Source organism: Scyliorhinus torazame, chromosome 1 (genome assembly GCF_047496885.1).
Source record: "Scyliorhinus torazame isolate Kashiwa2021f chromosome 1, sScyTor2.1, whole genome shotgun sequence".
Taxonomy (NCBI): domain Eukaryota; kingdom Metazoa; phylum Chordata; class Chondrichthyes; order Carcharhiniformes; family Scyliorhinidae; genus Scyliorhinus; species Scyliorhinus torazame.
In genome coordinates this window covers 281476629-281493921 of record NC_092707.1, presented here as the reverse complement: position 1 = coordinate 281493921, position 17293 = coordinate 281476629, and the positions used below count along the sequence as shown (strand labels likewise).

At 44.9% G+C, this 17293-nt stretch overlaps 1 protein-coding gene across 1 annotated transcript in view; it reads right to left on the bottom strand.

The window, feature by feature from the left end:
• Positions 1-10804: 10804 nt before the first annotated feature.
• LOC140421802 (uncharacterized) overlaps positions 10805-17293 on the bottom strand; it is a 239234-nt gene continuing 232745 nt past the window's right edge. Inside the window, exon 7 of the mRNA XM_072506704.1 lies at positions 10805-11222. Within this exon, the coding sequence (XP_072362805.1) occupies positions 10840-11222 (383 nt within the window). The 3' untranslated portion in view covers positions 10805-10839. The remainder of the gene's footprint in view (positions 11223-17293) is intronic.

Genomic DNA, 17293 nt, shown 5'->3' with positions numbered 1-17293 from the left:
GTCAGCCAATCCTCTATCCATACCAGGATGTTACCCTTAACATAACTTATTTAACAGTCTCCTATGCAGTACCTTATCAAAGGCATTCTGGAAATCTAAATAAATCACATCCACTGATTCTCTTTTGTCTAACTTGCTTGTTACCTCCTCAAAGAACTCCTACAGATTTGTCAGACGCAACCTCCCTTTGACAAAGCCATGCTGACTCAGTCCTATTTTACAATGCACTTCCAATTGCTTCACGATCTCATCTTTAATAACAGATTTTAAAACCTTACCAATGACCAAAGTCAGGCTAACCGGCCTATAATTTCCCGTCTTTTGCCTCCCTCCCTTCTTAAACAGTGGTGTTTCATTAGCCACCTTCCAGGCAACTGGGACCCTTCTTGCCTCCAATGATTCCTGAAAGATCATCACTAATGCCTCCACAATTTCCTCAGCTATCTCTTTTAGGACCCTGGGGTGTAGTCCATCCGGTCCAGGTGACTTATCCACCTTCGGACCTTTCAGTTTCCCCAGAACCTTCTCCTTAGTAATGGTCACTGCACTCACCTCTGCCCCCTGGTTCTCCTGGAGCTCTGGCATCCCACTGGTGTCTTCCACCGTGAAGACTGATGCAAAGTAACTATTCAGTTTGTCTGCCATTACTTTGTTTCCTATTATTACTTCTCCAGCCACATTTTCTAGTGGTCCAATGTCTATTTATGCCTCTCTCTTACCTTTTATATATTGAAAATATCTCTTCCTATCTTCTTTTATATTACTAGCTAGCTTGCACCCGTACTTCATCTTCTCCCCCCTTATTACTTTTTTAGTTGTCCTCTGCTCGGTTTTGAAGGCTTTCCAATCCTCTGGCTTCCCACATTTCCTCGCCACTTTGTATGCTTTTTCCTTAGCCTTTATGCTGTCCTTGACATCCCTCGTCAGCCATAGATGCCTTGTCCTCCCTTAGCATGTTTCCTCCTCCTTGGGATGAATTTCTGTTGTGCCTCCCTAATAATCCCCCAAAACTCCTGCCATTGCTGTTCCACTGTCTTCCCTGCTAGGCTCCTTTTCCAATCAACTCTGGTCAGCTCCTCCCTTATGTCTTTATAGTTACCCTTATTTAATTGTAATACTGTTACATCTGATTGCAGCTACTCCCTCTCAAACTGCAGGGTAAATTCTATCATATTGTGGTCACTGTTCCTTCACCTTAAGTTCCCTAATCAAGTCTGCCTCATTACACATCACCAATTCCAGAATTGCCTGTTCCCTAGTAGGCTCTGTCACAAGCTGCTCCAAAAAAACATCTCTGAGACATTCCACAAATTCCATTTCTTGGGATTCACTACCAACCTGATTTTCCCAGTCCACCTGCATATTGGACTATGTCCATGAATAACATAGACCCATTTAGGAAGAAGCTGGATTCTCACATCAAGGTAAAAGGATAGTGAAAGGATATGGCGATGGGATGAGAGGACCCAAGATGAGAGGAGCATAATCACCTGGATAGACTCATTGGGGTGAATCTAGCCTGTTTTTGTGCTGTAAGTTCGATGTAATTCTATGCAACATAAGATGCAGTCATCAACAAAACATGCAAGTTTATTTTTTGCATAAAACATCAAAGCTAAATGCAAAAAGGGGTAGCTCTTAAGGAAAGTGCTATCTTGCAACTTTTCTGATTCAAGGATCTGCAGTGGAAACATCAACTCATCTGCTGTCTCCACGGAGGCTGATTGGCATTGCAGAGTGTTCACAGTTCTTTCTCTCTCATTTACCAGTATCTATTGTCTTATTTACAGGGCTAAAATGTCCCGAACACAGACAGAAAGGTTCACCTTTAATAGTTATATAAACCAGGGAGGTCCATTTTCCAGCTTGTGCTGAGTTAGCTGAGGTTAACCAGAGCAGTGAATTAGTCTAAGTGAGCTGGGTAAGAGAAAGGCAGATTAACCAGAATAGTGTTCCCGATTGCTACAGGATTATATGTGAGGCCAAGTTGTCCCCATAGTTGACACACTTGAAGAGCAGTCACTTAGGCATTGTTCAGGAAGGTGAGCAGCCCGGTGGGAAAATGCCCCAGGCAGCTTGTTCCAAATTTTTAAAGTAATATTTTCCATTGTCAAATTCATGTTTCACAAATTCCTGTTTGTGTTCTCCGGCACTACAGTAGATATAGCACAATAGTGGCATGGCAACAGCAGATACAAAACACAACAAAAATAAATAAAACTCAATTAACATGGGTTCTGCTGGGCTCTTCAAATTAACTCCTACCTTTTCAGAGTGTTTAGCAACCATGGGAAATCCACGCTACAGAGATCACTGGGTCATTGTAGGCGGCTTTGTTTGAGGCCAGTGGCAAACACATCACTTCTCTGCTGTTGCAAAATCCTGTTCATTACCACATTGTTCTTTGCTGGTACACCAGGTGATGTGAAGTATTGTTTAAGCGCTGCATTTTAGGTAACATAAAGCTGCGTGTTTATGCAAGTCAACTTAGGTTATGACACATTTCGTACAAACTGCAATTAACAGGCCCCTTAAATGTGAGAGGTGTTTTTTTCGAATAACTTTTTTGTGTATAAGAAATCTCAATATTATTCAATGAAGTTTGTCAACATAATTCTTTCAATCCTTATTTTGCTCCAGTCAGAATAGCAAATAATTTTTTTAAATGAATGCATGGAAACCAAAGAAATGCAAACTGGGCAAGAATAGAAATGAGATATTTGCAAGCTTCATAGAATTTACAGTGCAGAAAGAGGCCATTTGGTCCATCGAGTCTGCACCGGCCCTTGGAAAGAGCACACCACTTAAACCCACACTTCCCACTCTATCCCTGTAACCCTGTAACCCAGCCCAACCTTTTTGGACACTCAGGACAATTTATCATGGCCAATCCACCTAACCTGCACATCTTTGGACTGTGGAAGGAAACCGGAGCACCCGGAGGAACCCCACGCAGACACGGGGAGAACATGCAGACTCTGCACACACAGTGGCCCAAGCCGGGAAAATAATCTAGGACTCTGGAGCTGTGAAGCAACTGGGCTAGCCATTGTGCTACCGTGCTGCCCTAATCTTCTAGGCAGATTTATGTTTGAACTCATTGATTCTGGTAAGAGGCATGAGATATTATTCTCAAATGCCTTGATGAATGAAAACTAATAATAGGAAGAAAGAATAAACTTGCATTTACATAGCAGCTTGCAGCTTTCACAATCTCAGGATGACCCAAATTGCTTTAGAGCCATAACTTCGTAACGTCACTTTTGCAATTCATCCAATAATTAGTGAATGTTGGTTGGAAAAATTGTCATAATAAATCTCTTAACTTCTTTGTTATCACCACTGCCATGGGTCTTCAGTTACATCTCATAAATCAGGTGCCTAATTTGTGTTGCTAATAATCAATTGTTGCACCTGAACTGATTAAATAGTCATCGTCTTTCTGTCTCGGAAAATTCTTATTGCAAAAAAGCCTGCACCTTGGGCAGAAATCACAATCAATCAGAAAATTCTTCCATTGTCAGAGATGACCTGCACACCTACAACTTCTCATTCTTCAGTGCAAGACCCCATGATCCCTTCAGAAGACTTGCTGGCCAAAATTATGGTAAATTGCTTGATAAAGCAGAGCAGACTGCAGAGGCAAGGAATGTGTAAACGTCACCTCAGTCTCAGAGGACCATAGGCTGTTCTCCCTTTTTGAGAGCTGACTGGTGGTGATTTAACCTGAGGGTCACCACACCTCAGGCAAGGGACAAGGTTGAGAAGGCAGGGCCTTCATGATTAACCTCAACTGGTACAGGAATTGAACCCACGCTGTTGTCATCGTTCCGTATCATAAACCAGCTGGCTGAGCTAACCAACTTTGCAAGGAATGTATGGCCCAATCCAATGAATATTTTGTCTAGCTCTGGTTGGATTCTACATATGAGCATCTCTGAATTGCACTGTGGAAGGGCATGTTTAACAAAACTAGAAAAAATTATTATAAAGTCACCTTGACCATTGCCAAATTATATATGTTAACAAATATGCTATTATGTAACTGTTATTAGATTTATGATATAAAGTATTAGAATTCAATTTGGTACCCAGTTTAAACCGTGAAAAATAAAGAATTATTTATTGACCTGAGAACACTTATATTGGCTCTTGAACTTTCATGTTCTCAATTCTTTATTCTCCCAATTTTCTCCCACATGTAAGGTCTTGTTTTCATCAATATGTTCACGATAGATGGTCTCACTTACTCCCATTGAAGTAACTAAATTATTTTCAGACATTTCGTAGCTGCAAGCTCTTCTTATGTGTCTATCCAGATAATAGTAAGGAGTCTTACAACACCAGGTTAAAGTCCAACAGGTTTGTTTCAAACACTAGCTTTCGGAGCACTGCTCCTTCCTCAGGTGAATGAAGAGGTAGGTTCCAGAAACATATATGTAGACAAAGTCAAAGATGCAAGACAATGCTTGAATGCGAGCGTTTGCAGGTAATTAAGTCTTTACAGATCCAGAGATAGGGGTAACCCCATCTGTAAATACTTAATTACCTGTAAATGCTAGCATTCAAAGCATTGTCTTGCATCTTTGATTTTGTCCATATATATGTTTCTGGAACATACCTCTTCATTCACCTGAGGAAGGAGCAGTGCTCCGAAAGCTAGTGTTTGAAACAAACCTGTTGGACTTTAACCTGATGTTGTAAGACTTCTTACTGTGCTCACCCCAGTCCAACACCGGCATCTCCACATCATATCCAGATAATGTTTGATTTGCTTCACGGTTTGGATTTTGCAGTCAGTGTATTGGAGAGGTTATCAGTAACGCAACATAATTAAGAATTCATTTGTGACCACAAAAGCACAGGTTTTTTTTTTAACATAGAACATACAGTGCAGAAGGAGGCCATTCGGCCCATCGAGTCTGCACCGACCCACTTAAGCCCTCACTGCCACCCTATCCCCATAACCCAATAACCCCTCCCAACCTTTTTTGGTTACTAAGGGCAATTTATCATGACCAATCCACCTAACCTGCACATCTTTGGACTGTGGGAGGAAACCAGAGCACCCGTAGGAAACCCACGCAGACACGGGGAGAACGTGCAGACTCCGCACAGACAGTGACCCAGCGGGGAATCGAACCTGGGACCCTGGCACTGTGAAGCCACAGTGCTATCCACTTGTGCTACCGTGCTGCCCTAATACAGTTCAATACAGAAACCGGGAGGTTGCTGTCTGAGTTTCCCTGCACCTCCACCAGCTTTATGATGTCACTAACGTGCTGAAAGTATTGTCATTCAAACATATGAAGGGTGCTATGGTGTAAGAACATACACACCAGGTACGCAATAAACATGTCATAAAATGTTTGGGCTGATGCACTCAGGAGGAAATGATTTTTTAATGATGTGATGAGTCTTAATTGCTGCCAAATAACTACTCTGACATTGAAAATTAACTTTCACAATATGGAGTGTCATGCCTTCAGATTTTAATTATTGTTGGCGATTTGAATAAATTAAAATATAAAATATTTCTTCTCTCCTGCTTATCTCTCTCTCTTTCATTATCCCATTATCTTTATCTCTATTTCACTTTCTGCATACGATTTTGAATTGAATTAAATATTCTAACTTACATTTCCTTGGTGTCTTAGTGAGGGATCTTCACTCTGATTGATTGAGGAGACACACAGCTGTTTATGCTGGTCACACGTGCCACACATCCCCTATAGAGTGGGTAACTTTGGATTCCTACTAACTGCAAGTTTCATTGTAAAAGCCATAGAATGTCTATGAAAGTCTATGTGTAGATGTAATGAAAACGAGTGCAATTCATGTGCCACTGACTACAAAACTTGGGCTAATGTATCAAAATATGTTAACAATTCTGTCAGAAATTAAAATAGGAAATTGAGCTTCCAAACAGATGGCCTCCAATTTCAATTCAATTGCTTTGTCCTTCAATTTCAAAATTATTATCTTGTCAAAGTCAAGGGCTATGTAACATTTGTTGAAAATATTTCAGGTCAGCCAGCAGAAAGTCTAATTCGATTTGAAAAGTCTTTGCTCTCAGAGAAATGGACTAGTGCCTCAACTTTAAGGTGTTACTTTTCACTTAGGTATAAATCGCCTCGGCCTTTTGGCTAAGATCAAGCGTCAGATCAAGCCCAAGTTGAGGTGCAATAGCTTTTCTTGTCAGCTTGGATCTTGAATGTCTCTCTTGCGGACACCATGAATTGGATTGAATCTGAATTTGAATTGTTTTTTGGAGCAAGCAATGAGATGGATTAAGGGCTTGCCTTGTCCACTCTGCACATTGGCTTTGTAACTTAAAGAATGGAATAAGATTGTTTTTAGCAAGGTATACATAGCAGCATGTACTGTCATTAACATTTTGGGAAGTTCCATTAATGCAAATATGCATTAGCAGCAGGGAACCTCGGTCATTCTTAGTGTATAGTAGGAAGGCATCCCCAAAATATGAGTAACAAATATATTTTTGTTTTTTATAGCATATATGGTAATATAGTGGTTACATTACTGGACTAGTAAGCTAGGGGCCAGGACTAATGATCAAGATACTAGAGTTCAAATCGCACCAAGGCAGCTGGAGAATTTAAATCCAGCTAATTAAATAAATGTGGAATTAAAAAGTTAGTATCAATAATGGTGACCATGAAACTACACGATTCTTGTTTTAAAAAAACCCCATTAGATTCACAAAATTCCTTCAGGGAAGGATATCTGTAATCTTCCCCTGGTCTGGCCTGTATGTGCCTCCCAACCCACAGCAATGTGCTGGACTCATAGTTGTCCTCTGAAATGGTCTCAGTTGTATTCAACGAGGTAGTGACGAGGACAGTCAGAGTCGGTCAATTAAATTATGGCTTTATCAGCGACATTTGCATCTCGCAAATTAATAAAATAGAATGTATTCATTTTGGATACGTTTTTGGAAAGTCACCTATGAATTTTCCAAAACAAAAAGACAAACCTTGCTTGTTTGGAAACATGAAACAGAAGTTTGAAAGGATGTTCATGTGGTCCAAATATTTATGTTGCTGTCCACTGTGTAATATATATATATTTGTACTTAGCACCATCGATTGTGGTGTTTGGCTCGATCTTTGTTGCTGTTCTACAACAAATGGGGTGTAGAAATGCAACTTTCTTTCTTTTTTCATCAGTAAATCCCAACACAAAATCAATGGGGCTGCAGTTCTTTACTCAGTTAAATAGTTTACATTCAAACCAGAAGAAAGAATGCACAACATCAAGGCTTGCATTACATAGATCATAAAGTGTAGATCACTTTACCTCTCTTGTCCCAGTCTGCTGGATACTCAGTTTAACCACTCGTCACATTTTCTTAATGTTTGTGTGAACCCAGTCCACAGATAAATGTTATTACAGGAATGTTGTACATCCCCAGAGTGTATCTTTCCCCTTCTGGGCCTGCATATTATGGGTTATTTTCCAACTTCCCTGATTTTATTCCCCTCTGCCCCCACCTTGCCAATTATATCTGCTGCTTCTGCTGGCCCAGTGGTCTCAGCATAGACATGGATTCAAGCCTGAGACATTTTGATCTGTATGATTTGGTACCACAACAGAATTCCTCATTGAGCCAGGAGGAAAAAAATGCAATTCTTCTTCAGGTCTTAAAATGTGATCATTTTCTCTCAGCCATTTCAGACGATGAAGGTACCTTTCGCCAAGAAACAATAAAATAGATTAATTTGCAAAACGTGAAATTAGTTTTATATACAAGTAAATGATTAATTCCTGTCAATGCAGCAAGATTAAGATCGTCATGACCAGAAATTCAACATATAAGTTGAGCTTGTCTCGATGTTACAGCCTTTATTCCGGTGATGATTTCGTTTTTCACAATTGCTAAATATTCATTCCCTACTGATCAGATGCAAATTTTAAAATGTTGCAAATTTTACAGGGCACAATGCCCTGAATAAATGTGATTTTTCTTCAGGACCATCTGTATTTTATACCAGAGATCTGCTTTTGAAATGGTAGGCAAAATGTGAGGGAAGTAGTAGCAATCCTTTCCTTGTTTGTCTGCACTGAGAGTAATATTTTTAATAAACAGAGCAATGATAATATACAGAAGTAACACAATCACTCGCATACTGTAACGTACATCAGAACATTAGTTTTCTTTTGATAATCCTACCATGAAGATTGACTTTCTGAAAATAGCAGAAAAAGCTTTTACAGCTGATTTGGAGAATGCAAAACCATCAAATCGCATTATGGACCAAAACCAACCGTACCCTGCAGAAAATTAACTGAACTGATACGGATAAAGATGAAAGGTAAAATGGTAAAGCACGAAGAACGCTGTGGAAATATGAAACGCATGTTTGCAACCTCAAAGCAGCAGAAAAGGCGTCACAGTCATTTCAGTTAAAAAGAGTGAAGATTGACTTGACACAGTCTAATTAAATGTGATGTGATTGTTCAGAAACAGGACACATCGAAGCTTAGTGAAATGCTTTATCTGTAGATATGACTGCTCAATATAGCACACATCTGAGAAGAAAGTCAAAAAGATCTGCTAAGGTCCATTAATGTGTTTAGTATTAATGTTATGAGTTCCTCAGGGTGCAATGTTTAAAAATGTGAAATGAACTAAAATTATGACAAATTGAAATGAATGATTGCTAAATAACATTGCATTATCATTGTATAACAGATCTACAATTAAGAGATACCATAATTAAATATACAGCCTGTAGTTGATACTCTCAATTATTCCAATGCTATCCTGCCATACTTGAACTACTCCAAAACTCTGCTACCTGTGTTCTAACTTGCACCGAGTTCTATTCACCCACACCATGGCACTCATCCCTATTTTACAATCTTCCATAGCCATGCTCCCTCCCTCTTTCATTATCTCTTCTAGTGTAGCCTTTTGAGATCTCTTGCTGCTGCAGTTTTGTGCCTCCCCAATTTTAATCACTTTAAATCACTTCACAATTGGCAGTTGTCTTCAGGTGCCAGGGGCCCTGATCTTCCTCCCTAAAACTTCACAACTCCCTACCACTCTCCGCCCCCCCCCCCCGTTACTTTAAGAGGGTCTCAGAGCCTGTCTTTTTCACCAACCTTTTGTTCACCTGTCCTAATTGGGCGGCACAGTAGCACAGTGATTAGCACTGTTGCTTCATAGCACCAGTGTCCCAGGTTCGATTCCCAGCTTGGGTCACTGTCTGTGTGGAGTCTGCACGTTCTCCCCGTTTCTGTGTGGGTACCCTCCGGTTTCCTCCCACAATTCCCGGAAGACGTGCTGTTAGGTGAATTGGACATTCTGAATTCTCCCTCCGTGTACCCGAACAGGCACCGGAATGTGGCGACTAGGTGATTTTCACAGTAACCTCATTGCAGTGTTAATGTAAGCCTACTTGTGACAATAAAGATTATTTTAAAATATCAAAATTTAATTTCTCCTCCTATGTCTCAGTATCAAGTTGTTTTGGATATTCACTCTTGTGAGGTGCCTTGGGACCTTTTACATATTAAAGGTGCCATATAAATGCAGGTTGTTATTGTATCTCCTCTGTCAATGAAATAATCCCATCAGAATTATGTTACTATCAACATGGGTATTTTCCAACAAAGTCATAGCACTCAGTATATTTTAACATGGGCCAGAATTCTCCGGCCATTGGAATTCTCTGTTCCGGCCAGTGGCACACATCCACCTGTGAGTTTCCCGGTGGTGTGCGGTGACTTCAATGGGAAATCCTATTGACTAGTGGCAGGAATAAAGGGCGCGATTCTCTGAAATGGTGACTAAGTGTTCGCGCCGTCGTGAACGCCATCATGTTTCACGACAGCGCGAAATGAGCGCGGGCACTATCGATTCTGGCCCCCACAGGGGGCCAGCACAGCACTGGAGCAGTTCAAGCCACTCCAGCTTCCCTTCCCGGCGCTAAATGGACACCGCGCCAACCTGCGCATGCGCAGTTGGGCCGCGCCAACCCGCGCATGCGCAGGGGACTTTTTCAGCGCGCCGGCCCCGACGCATCATGTCGTGGGGGTTATGGGGCTGGCCGCGCAACAAACTAGGCCCAGGGGGGAGAGGCCGGCCAGCCGATCGGTGGGCCCCGATCGCGGGCCAGCCCCCATCGGAGCCCCCCCCCCCCCCCTCCGGTGAAGGAGCACTTTTCCCCGGCCCACAGGCCGCCCCCCGACCCTACGCGCAGAGTTCCCGTCGGCTGCGAGCAGGGGTGAATGGCGCCGGCAGGACTCTGCCGTTTCCGCACGGCCGCTCGGCCCATTTGGGCTGGAGAATCGGCAGCCCGGCCGCGGACAGCAGCTCACGACCGGCGCCGCACCAAACGCGCCGGCGCACATGCCGGCGATTCTCCGTACCTCGGAAAATCGCACGCTGGCGTGGCGCGGCTGTGGCGATTCTCCAGCCTGGCGCGGGGCTGGGAGAATCGCGCCCAAAGAATCCCACCACCAGAGAATGGCGCATGCGGAGAAACACATGGCTGGGGAGGCAGAGAATCCAGCCCCATGGTGTTCCCCTCCTTTGCAAGGGAACAACAGCACAATTAAATTGAGATTCACATCAGTTCATTAGTTGTCATCCAAGATCAGCATTAAAGTCAAAAGTGATTAATCACTGGCACCAATATGGCTTCAGTTTACACTTGATTCAAAACATATTCATATCAGTCAAATATTGTTCAAAGTGCTGTTACCCTGTTTCGTGTGGCGAAAACTAAACAAGGAAACAATTTGGATTTTTAAATTCATGGACAATACTACTGTATTTATTTTTTTAAATGTTCATTTAATTCCCTTTGTTCAGATCTGAGCTTCATTTGAATTTCTGTGCTCCAGGTCTTTCTCACTGCTGCAGTCGCTGCGGTCCACCTTTGTTTTCAAGTTAATGATAACCTCAATTTGTTTTGCGAGCTGCATGGTGCTGTCCATTTCTAGTGTCTCCTCATCCTCTTCGTCATCATTGAAATTGGACAGTTGAGAATTTTCTAGTTTTCTCAAGTCACTTAGTTCTGCTACCAAATCTTCGGAATTCTCTTCTTTAAAAGGTTCTTGAATTGTATGTTCACTTGTGTAAGTCTCTCCCTCTTTCTTGCCACGAGCGCCCTGATAATTTATTTCAGAGTGGGGAGGAGTCCTTGCTTCTGAGTTGACAGCTCGTACCTTGACAGAGGATGTAGCTTTGCCTGGCAAATGCAAAATTGTAGCATTAATAGTCATGTCATTAATAGAGTGGGACTTAGAACAGATTTGAGGGTTAATTCCACAATCCCTTAGTCCTTGTGGATAACTGCACCCAGAGCTCGGCATATTGTAGCCCTGTCTTTGACCCTGCACTCATTCATTACAAATGCAGCTCACCGACAGAGACGTAGAAAATATAATTTAACATTTTCATCTCATGCCCATCACAGTTCAGCAGGTATGAAACAGTATGACTCTCTCATGAGTGAGCGAGACTCGAATCAGGCATTTCTCCTTTACAGATATCTGAGGAATGTTTTGCCAATTGCCAGTTGCACGAGAGGTGAGATTCTGAGCTGAGTTTTGATCGCAAGTTTAGAAGATAGACCGAGGAGAAGAAGAATATCTATTGGTCCATTAAGTTTCATTCTCCTCAAACAGCTTACTTGTTTAATTTAAGCCTTGCTCTGGGGCGTCATTCTCCGACCCCCCCAGCGGGTCGGAGAATGGCCGTTGGCCACCGTGAATCCTGCCCCCGCCGGTTGCCGAAGTCTCCGGTACCGGATATTCGGTGGGGGCGGGAATCGGGCTGCGCCGGTTGGCGGGCCCCCCCCCGCTGGATTCTCCGGCCCGAATGGGCCGAAGTCCCGCCGATAAATTGCCTGTCCCGCCGGCGTAAATTAGAGTACCTATTTACCGGCGGGACAAGGCGGCGTGGGCGGGCTCCGGGGTCCTGGGGGGGGGGGGGCGCGGGGTGATCTGACCCCGGGGGGTGCCGCCACGGTGGCCTGGCCCGCGATCGGGGCCCACCGATCCGCGGGCAGGCCTGTGCCGTGGGGGCACTCTTTCCCTTCTGCCTCCGCCACGGTCTCCACCATGGCGGAGGCGGAAGACTCTCCCCACTGCGCATGCGCGGGAAACTGTCAGCGGCCGCTGACGCTCCCGCGCATGCGCCGCCCCGACATGTCATTTCCGCGCCAGCTGGCGGGGCAACAAAAGCCGTTTCCGCCAGCTGGCGGGGCGGAAATCCCTCTGGCGCCGGCCTAGCCCCTCAATGTTGGGGCTCGGCCCCCAAAGATGCAGAGCATTCCGCACCTTTGTGGCGGCGCGATGCCCATCTGATTGGGACCGTTTTGGGCGCCAGTCGGCGGACATCGTGCCATTTGGGGAGAATTTCGCCCCTGATGTGAATGAAAATGAACTCAAAATCTAGACAGCATCAGGTGCAGAAATAAGGAAAGAATCTTGAGTGGGATTCTCCAGTCCCCCAGCTGAGTGTTTCTCTGCCACGCGGCGTTCGCTGGTGGCGGGATCTCCCATTGAAACCACCCCACGCCACCACCAAACTCACTGGCAGGGGTGCGCTGCCAGCAGGAAAAGTGAATCCCAACGACTGGAGAATTCCGGTCCGGGGGCGAGATTCTCCGACCCCCCGCCGGGTCGGAGAATCGTCGGGGGCTGGCGTGAATCCCGCCCCCGCCGGTTGCCGAATTCTCCGGCACCGGATATTCGGCAGGGGCGGGAATCGCGCCGCGCCAGTTGGCGGGCCCCCTCCCGCGATTCTCCAGCCCGGATGGGCCGAAGTCCCGCTGCTAAAATGCCTGTCCCGCTGGCGTAAATTAAAACACCTGCCTTACCGGCGGGACAAGGTGGCGCAGGCGGGCTCCGGGGTCCTGGGGGTGGGCGCGGGGCGATCTGGCCCTGGGGGGTGCCCCCACGGTGGCCTGGCCCACGATCGGGGCCCACCGATCCGCGGGCAGGCCTGTGCCATGGGGGCACTCTTTTCTTTCCGCCTTCGCCACGGTTTCCACCATGGCAGAGGCGGAAGAGACTCCCTCCACTGCGCATGCGTGGGAATGCAGTCAGCGGCCGCTAACGCTCCCGCGCATGCGCAGCCCGGAGATGTAATTTCCGCGCCAGCTGGCGGGGCACCAAAGGCCTTTTCCGCCAGCTGGCGGGGCAGAAATTAGTCCGGCGCGGGCCTAGCCCCTTAAGGTTGGGGCACCTTTGGGGCGGCGCGATGCCCGTCTGATTTGCGCCGTTTTGGGCGCCAGTCGGCGGACATCGCGCCGATACCGGAGAATTTCGCCCCAGATCTCTTTTTAAAAGCAGGCTTCTAAAATTAAATGGAAATTGAGGAGAGCTGCAAATTGTGGGCAGCATGGTGACGCAGTGGGTTAACCCTGTAGTCTCACAGTGCTGAGATCCCAGGTTCGATCCCGGCTCTGGGTCACTGTCCGTGTGGAGTTTGCACATTCTCCACGTGTTTGCGTGGGTTTCGCCCCCACAACCCAAAAATGTGCAGGCTAGGTGGATGGGCCACGCTAAATCGCCCTTTAATTGGAAAAAATGAATTGAGTACACTAAATGTTTTTTTTTAATTAAAAAAAGAAGAGCTGCAAATTGACTTAGCTGCCATCTGCACCTGATTATTCACATTCCCCCGCAATTGAGTGAGGTATCACACCTGGTGTGCTAACTTTTCAAACTCCCCTCTAATGTCCAGCTCACGTTTTCGAATGTTTTTGCAAGATTAGAAAACTGGTAATCCTACAAAAGCCGTTAAATTCTCTTAGGTCACTTTCAGCGATGAACGGAAAATTCATTTGGCACTTTTGACTATTTACAACCCTGGACTTGGGGGACAGTAGCATAATGGTGATATTACTGTACTGGGACCCAGGCTAATGCTCTGGGGACATGACTTCAGACCCCACAATGGCAAATGCCAAATTCAATCTGGAATAAAATGCGAACCTCACTAACAGTCATCATGAAACTACCAGATTGTCGTAAAAACCCACCCGGTTCACTAATGTCCTGCTGTCAATACCCACTCTGGCCTACATGTGATCCATAGCAATGCGGCTGACTGTTGACTGCCCTCTGAAAAGGCTGAGCAAGGCACTTAGCTGTATGGAACTCTACAAAAAAAGGATTGTAGATGTACCTACACCACTGGGACTGCAGAGGTTCAAGAAAGTGGCTCAGCACCACCTTCTCATGGGCAATTAGAGATGGACAATTAATGTTGGCGTTGCCAATGACATGCACATTCCAAGAATAAGTATAAAACTACATTGACTTGCAGACATCTCCTCATCCATAAACATACAACTCGCTTTATTTCACCTTAAAAAAGCCTTTGGACAACAATTGGTTACAGTCCTGCCTTCCTGAAAATCTCCAATGCCATTGAAAACAAAGATTCTTCTTGTGAGGACAAACATGATAACACAAGGACAATGCTGGCTGATGGGTTGAAATGCAGACAGCTGTCAGGACAGCTTTGAGTAGAATCTTATTTTGGTGCAATATGATTATGTAGATTTCATTTTGGTTGAACACGATAAGGAGAAAATTTAGACTGCGGAGGAAGATTTGCATAATATCTTTCTTGAGTAATCAAAGTTAAAAACTAGCCAAAAGGCAGAGGAAAAAACATACCTTCTTATACACAAACGCATTGAGAGGGAACATCATTCACTCGTAGCCAACCGGTCACAATGCAGACAACAGACAAGACACTTAATTGCAAAAGTGGTTGTAAAAGTGGACCCTGGGTGTTTCTGAGCAACAATAGTAATGGACAAAGATGTCCTTTGAGCTCAGCGTAATAAAATCATAATCCCATTCTTTCAATTTTGTCCCAGATGACTCACAGAGGAAATCCTCCGTATGGGTTGCCTTGTCAGTTGTAACTGAGGAAAATCAGTTAGGTTGATGGACATTCTCTGAGGTTATCGACTCTCAATCAAGCCTGTAAGTTAGACTGTCATTACTTCATAACCAATTACGTACGTGCTGATCAGCCTATCAGATTGTTGGTTCTCAGTAATTCACTACCAACAGCAAATACTCCGCTGTTGGAAATCCCAAACCTAAACAAATGGAGCAGAATATATTGCTGAAGGCAATTATTAAATGAAGGACAGTCAAGCAGAATAGACTAAATTGGTAAAAGTAACAACATGCAGCCATCCTTAATGATGAGTATTCAGAGTTATGGTGGAGTTAGGATACAGATCAGCCATAATCCTACTGAATGGCAAACAGGCCAGAGGGACTACATTCGATCCTATCATCCCATTGTAGAATCACAAAATGACAGAAGGAGGCCATTAGGCCCATTGCGCCTGTGCTTCGTGCTGAGAAACCTTCCTGAAAAAATGCCACGGTATCACTGTTCCTGCAGAAGTGCGACGGGTAGAATTTTCGCCTCCTGTTGGACCCACCCCGAAACCCAGATACAGTAGCTTATGCAGTCATGCTGGGCATCCCCTGTTGTGGCTTTTACAAGTGCGGATGTCCACTCTAGAATAAGCAGATCAAGCCTTGTAACTCTGATGTGATGGAAGAGTCAACAGTCCACGTATGACTGAAAGAACTGCCAAGACAATGAAGCATTTTATTATTCTTCCTACAATAACTGTAAGTATTTCAATGGCACTACCGCTGCAGCTCAGAATGCCTTGAAATCGGTCTGATGTTTCCCTCAATCACAAGCCCTGAAACTGATTACCTGGTCACTTATTTAATTGCTGCTGTGGGCTCTTGCTGTGCACATATTGGCTGGAAGACATCCCCAATTGCAAAAGTGACTATACCTCAAAAGAGTTGTTTAGCTTTTTGGGACATCCAGAGGCCATGGAGGATGCTATGTAAACGCAAGGCGTTTTTCGTTTCTTTATTACAGACATATGACAAAGAACAAAGAACAAAGAAAAGTACAGCACAGGTACAGGCCCTTCAGCCCTCCAAGCCTGCGCCGACCATGCTGCCCGTCTGAACTAAAATCTTCTACACTTCCGGGATCCGTATCCCTCTATTCATATATTTGTCAAGATGCCCCTTAAACGTCACTATCGTCCCTGCTTCCACCACCTCCTCCAGCAGCGGGTTCCAGGCACCCACTACCCACTACCATTCGACTGCATGGAAAATTACCCAGGGCTCCCAGCTGTAAGCACAGTGAACTGTGTTGCTCTTATTAGCCTTAGTTTTATAAGCTCTGATTATGTCACCTTTGCTCACGAGTCGCCAGGTATCTTTCTGATACCGCCACGTGGTTCCAGCTCGAGTTATGATTAATAAGACAGCACACCGCTTAGTAAGATTGAAATCAACGGTCATTTATTATGTACAGCAATACATACTTACACAATAATCCTAATTTCTATATCACTACCTACCACGACTGGCCAATACTTAACTTTTGGGGATGGCCCACCAGGTCAGGGAAACGAATGGCTTATCGAATTGGGTCTGGCCTGCGGGATTCAAAAGGATGATACGGGTCGATGGCTAGGAGTCTCTATCGGGTAGCGATCGCTGGAGTCAAACTTACGGTTTCTGGTCGATGGTTCTTGCGAAGGTTGCGAGCAGGAGAAGAAGGGAGAGAAGGGTCGATCTGAACTTGGCCCCTATTTTTTGGGGCCCAGGGGCTTCCCGCCTCTCGGGGCGGACCTTGACCCTGAGTCCCAAGTGATTGGACTTGTTCCCAATCACTGGGTTCGATATGCTCCAATAATGGGGCGATTCCTTGATCGGGGGGTGGTCGTTCACCTGTCTTTGTCTCGGCCACTGCTGGCGCCGAGAGGTCTGGCCCGGCATTCAATTGCTAATATGTTGCAATTGTTCCCGGGGATAGCCGATTAAACTGCAGATGTCTGGGTTGATGTGCTGCTAATGGTCGCAGGTATCGATCTGGGCCGACTTCCCCAGAGCCGAATACACTATTCTGTCTGCAGCTGTCCGTTTGTGCCCTGTTGGCTGCTTTTCCCATCAGCCTTTTCGGTTAGCCATTTTATATCGGGTTTTGGCCAAATTAATCGGGAATCAGCCGTTTTAGGTGGCTACAACTGGTTCTCAAATTTCTCCAGCTACTTCACCATTAAATATTGTAGATTTCTTTTCCATGGGAGCGCTGTGATGTGAAATGATGCCCATTTCCCCAGGTCACCTATGTCTGAAGTCATGTCAGACAATCAGGAGAATCCCTGTGGACACCGAAGAACTGTCCTTTTCTTTCTGGAGCCTCTGGGTTTTTTTCAAATGTTTGCCTCGTCTGGCT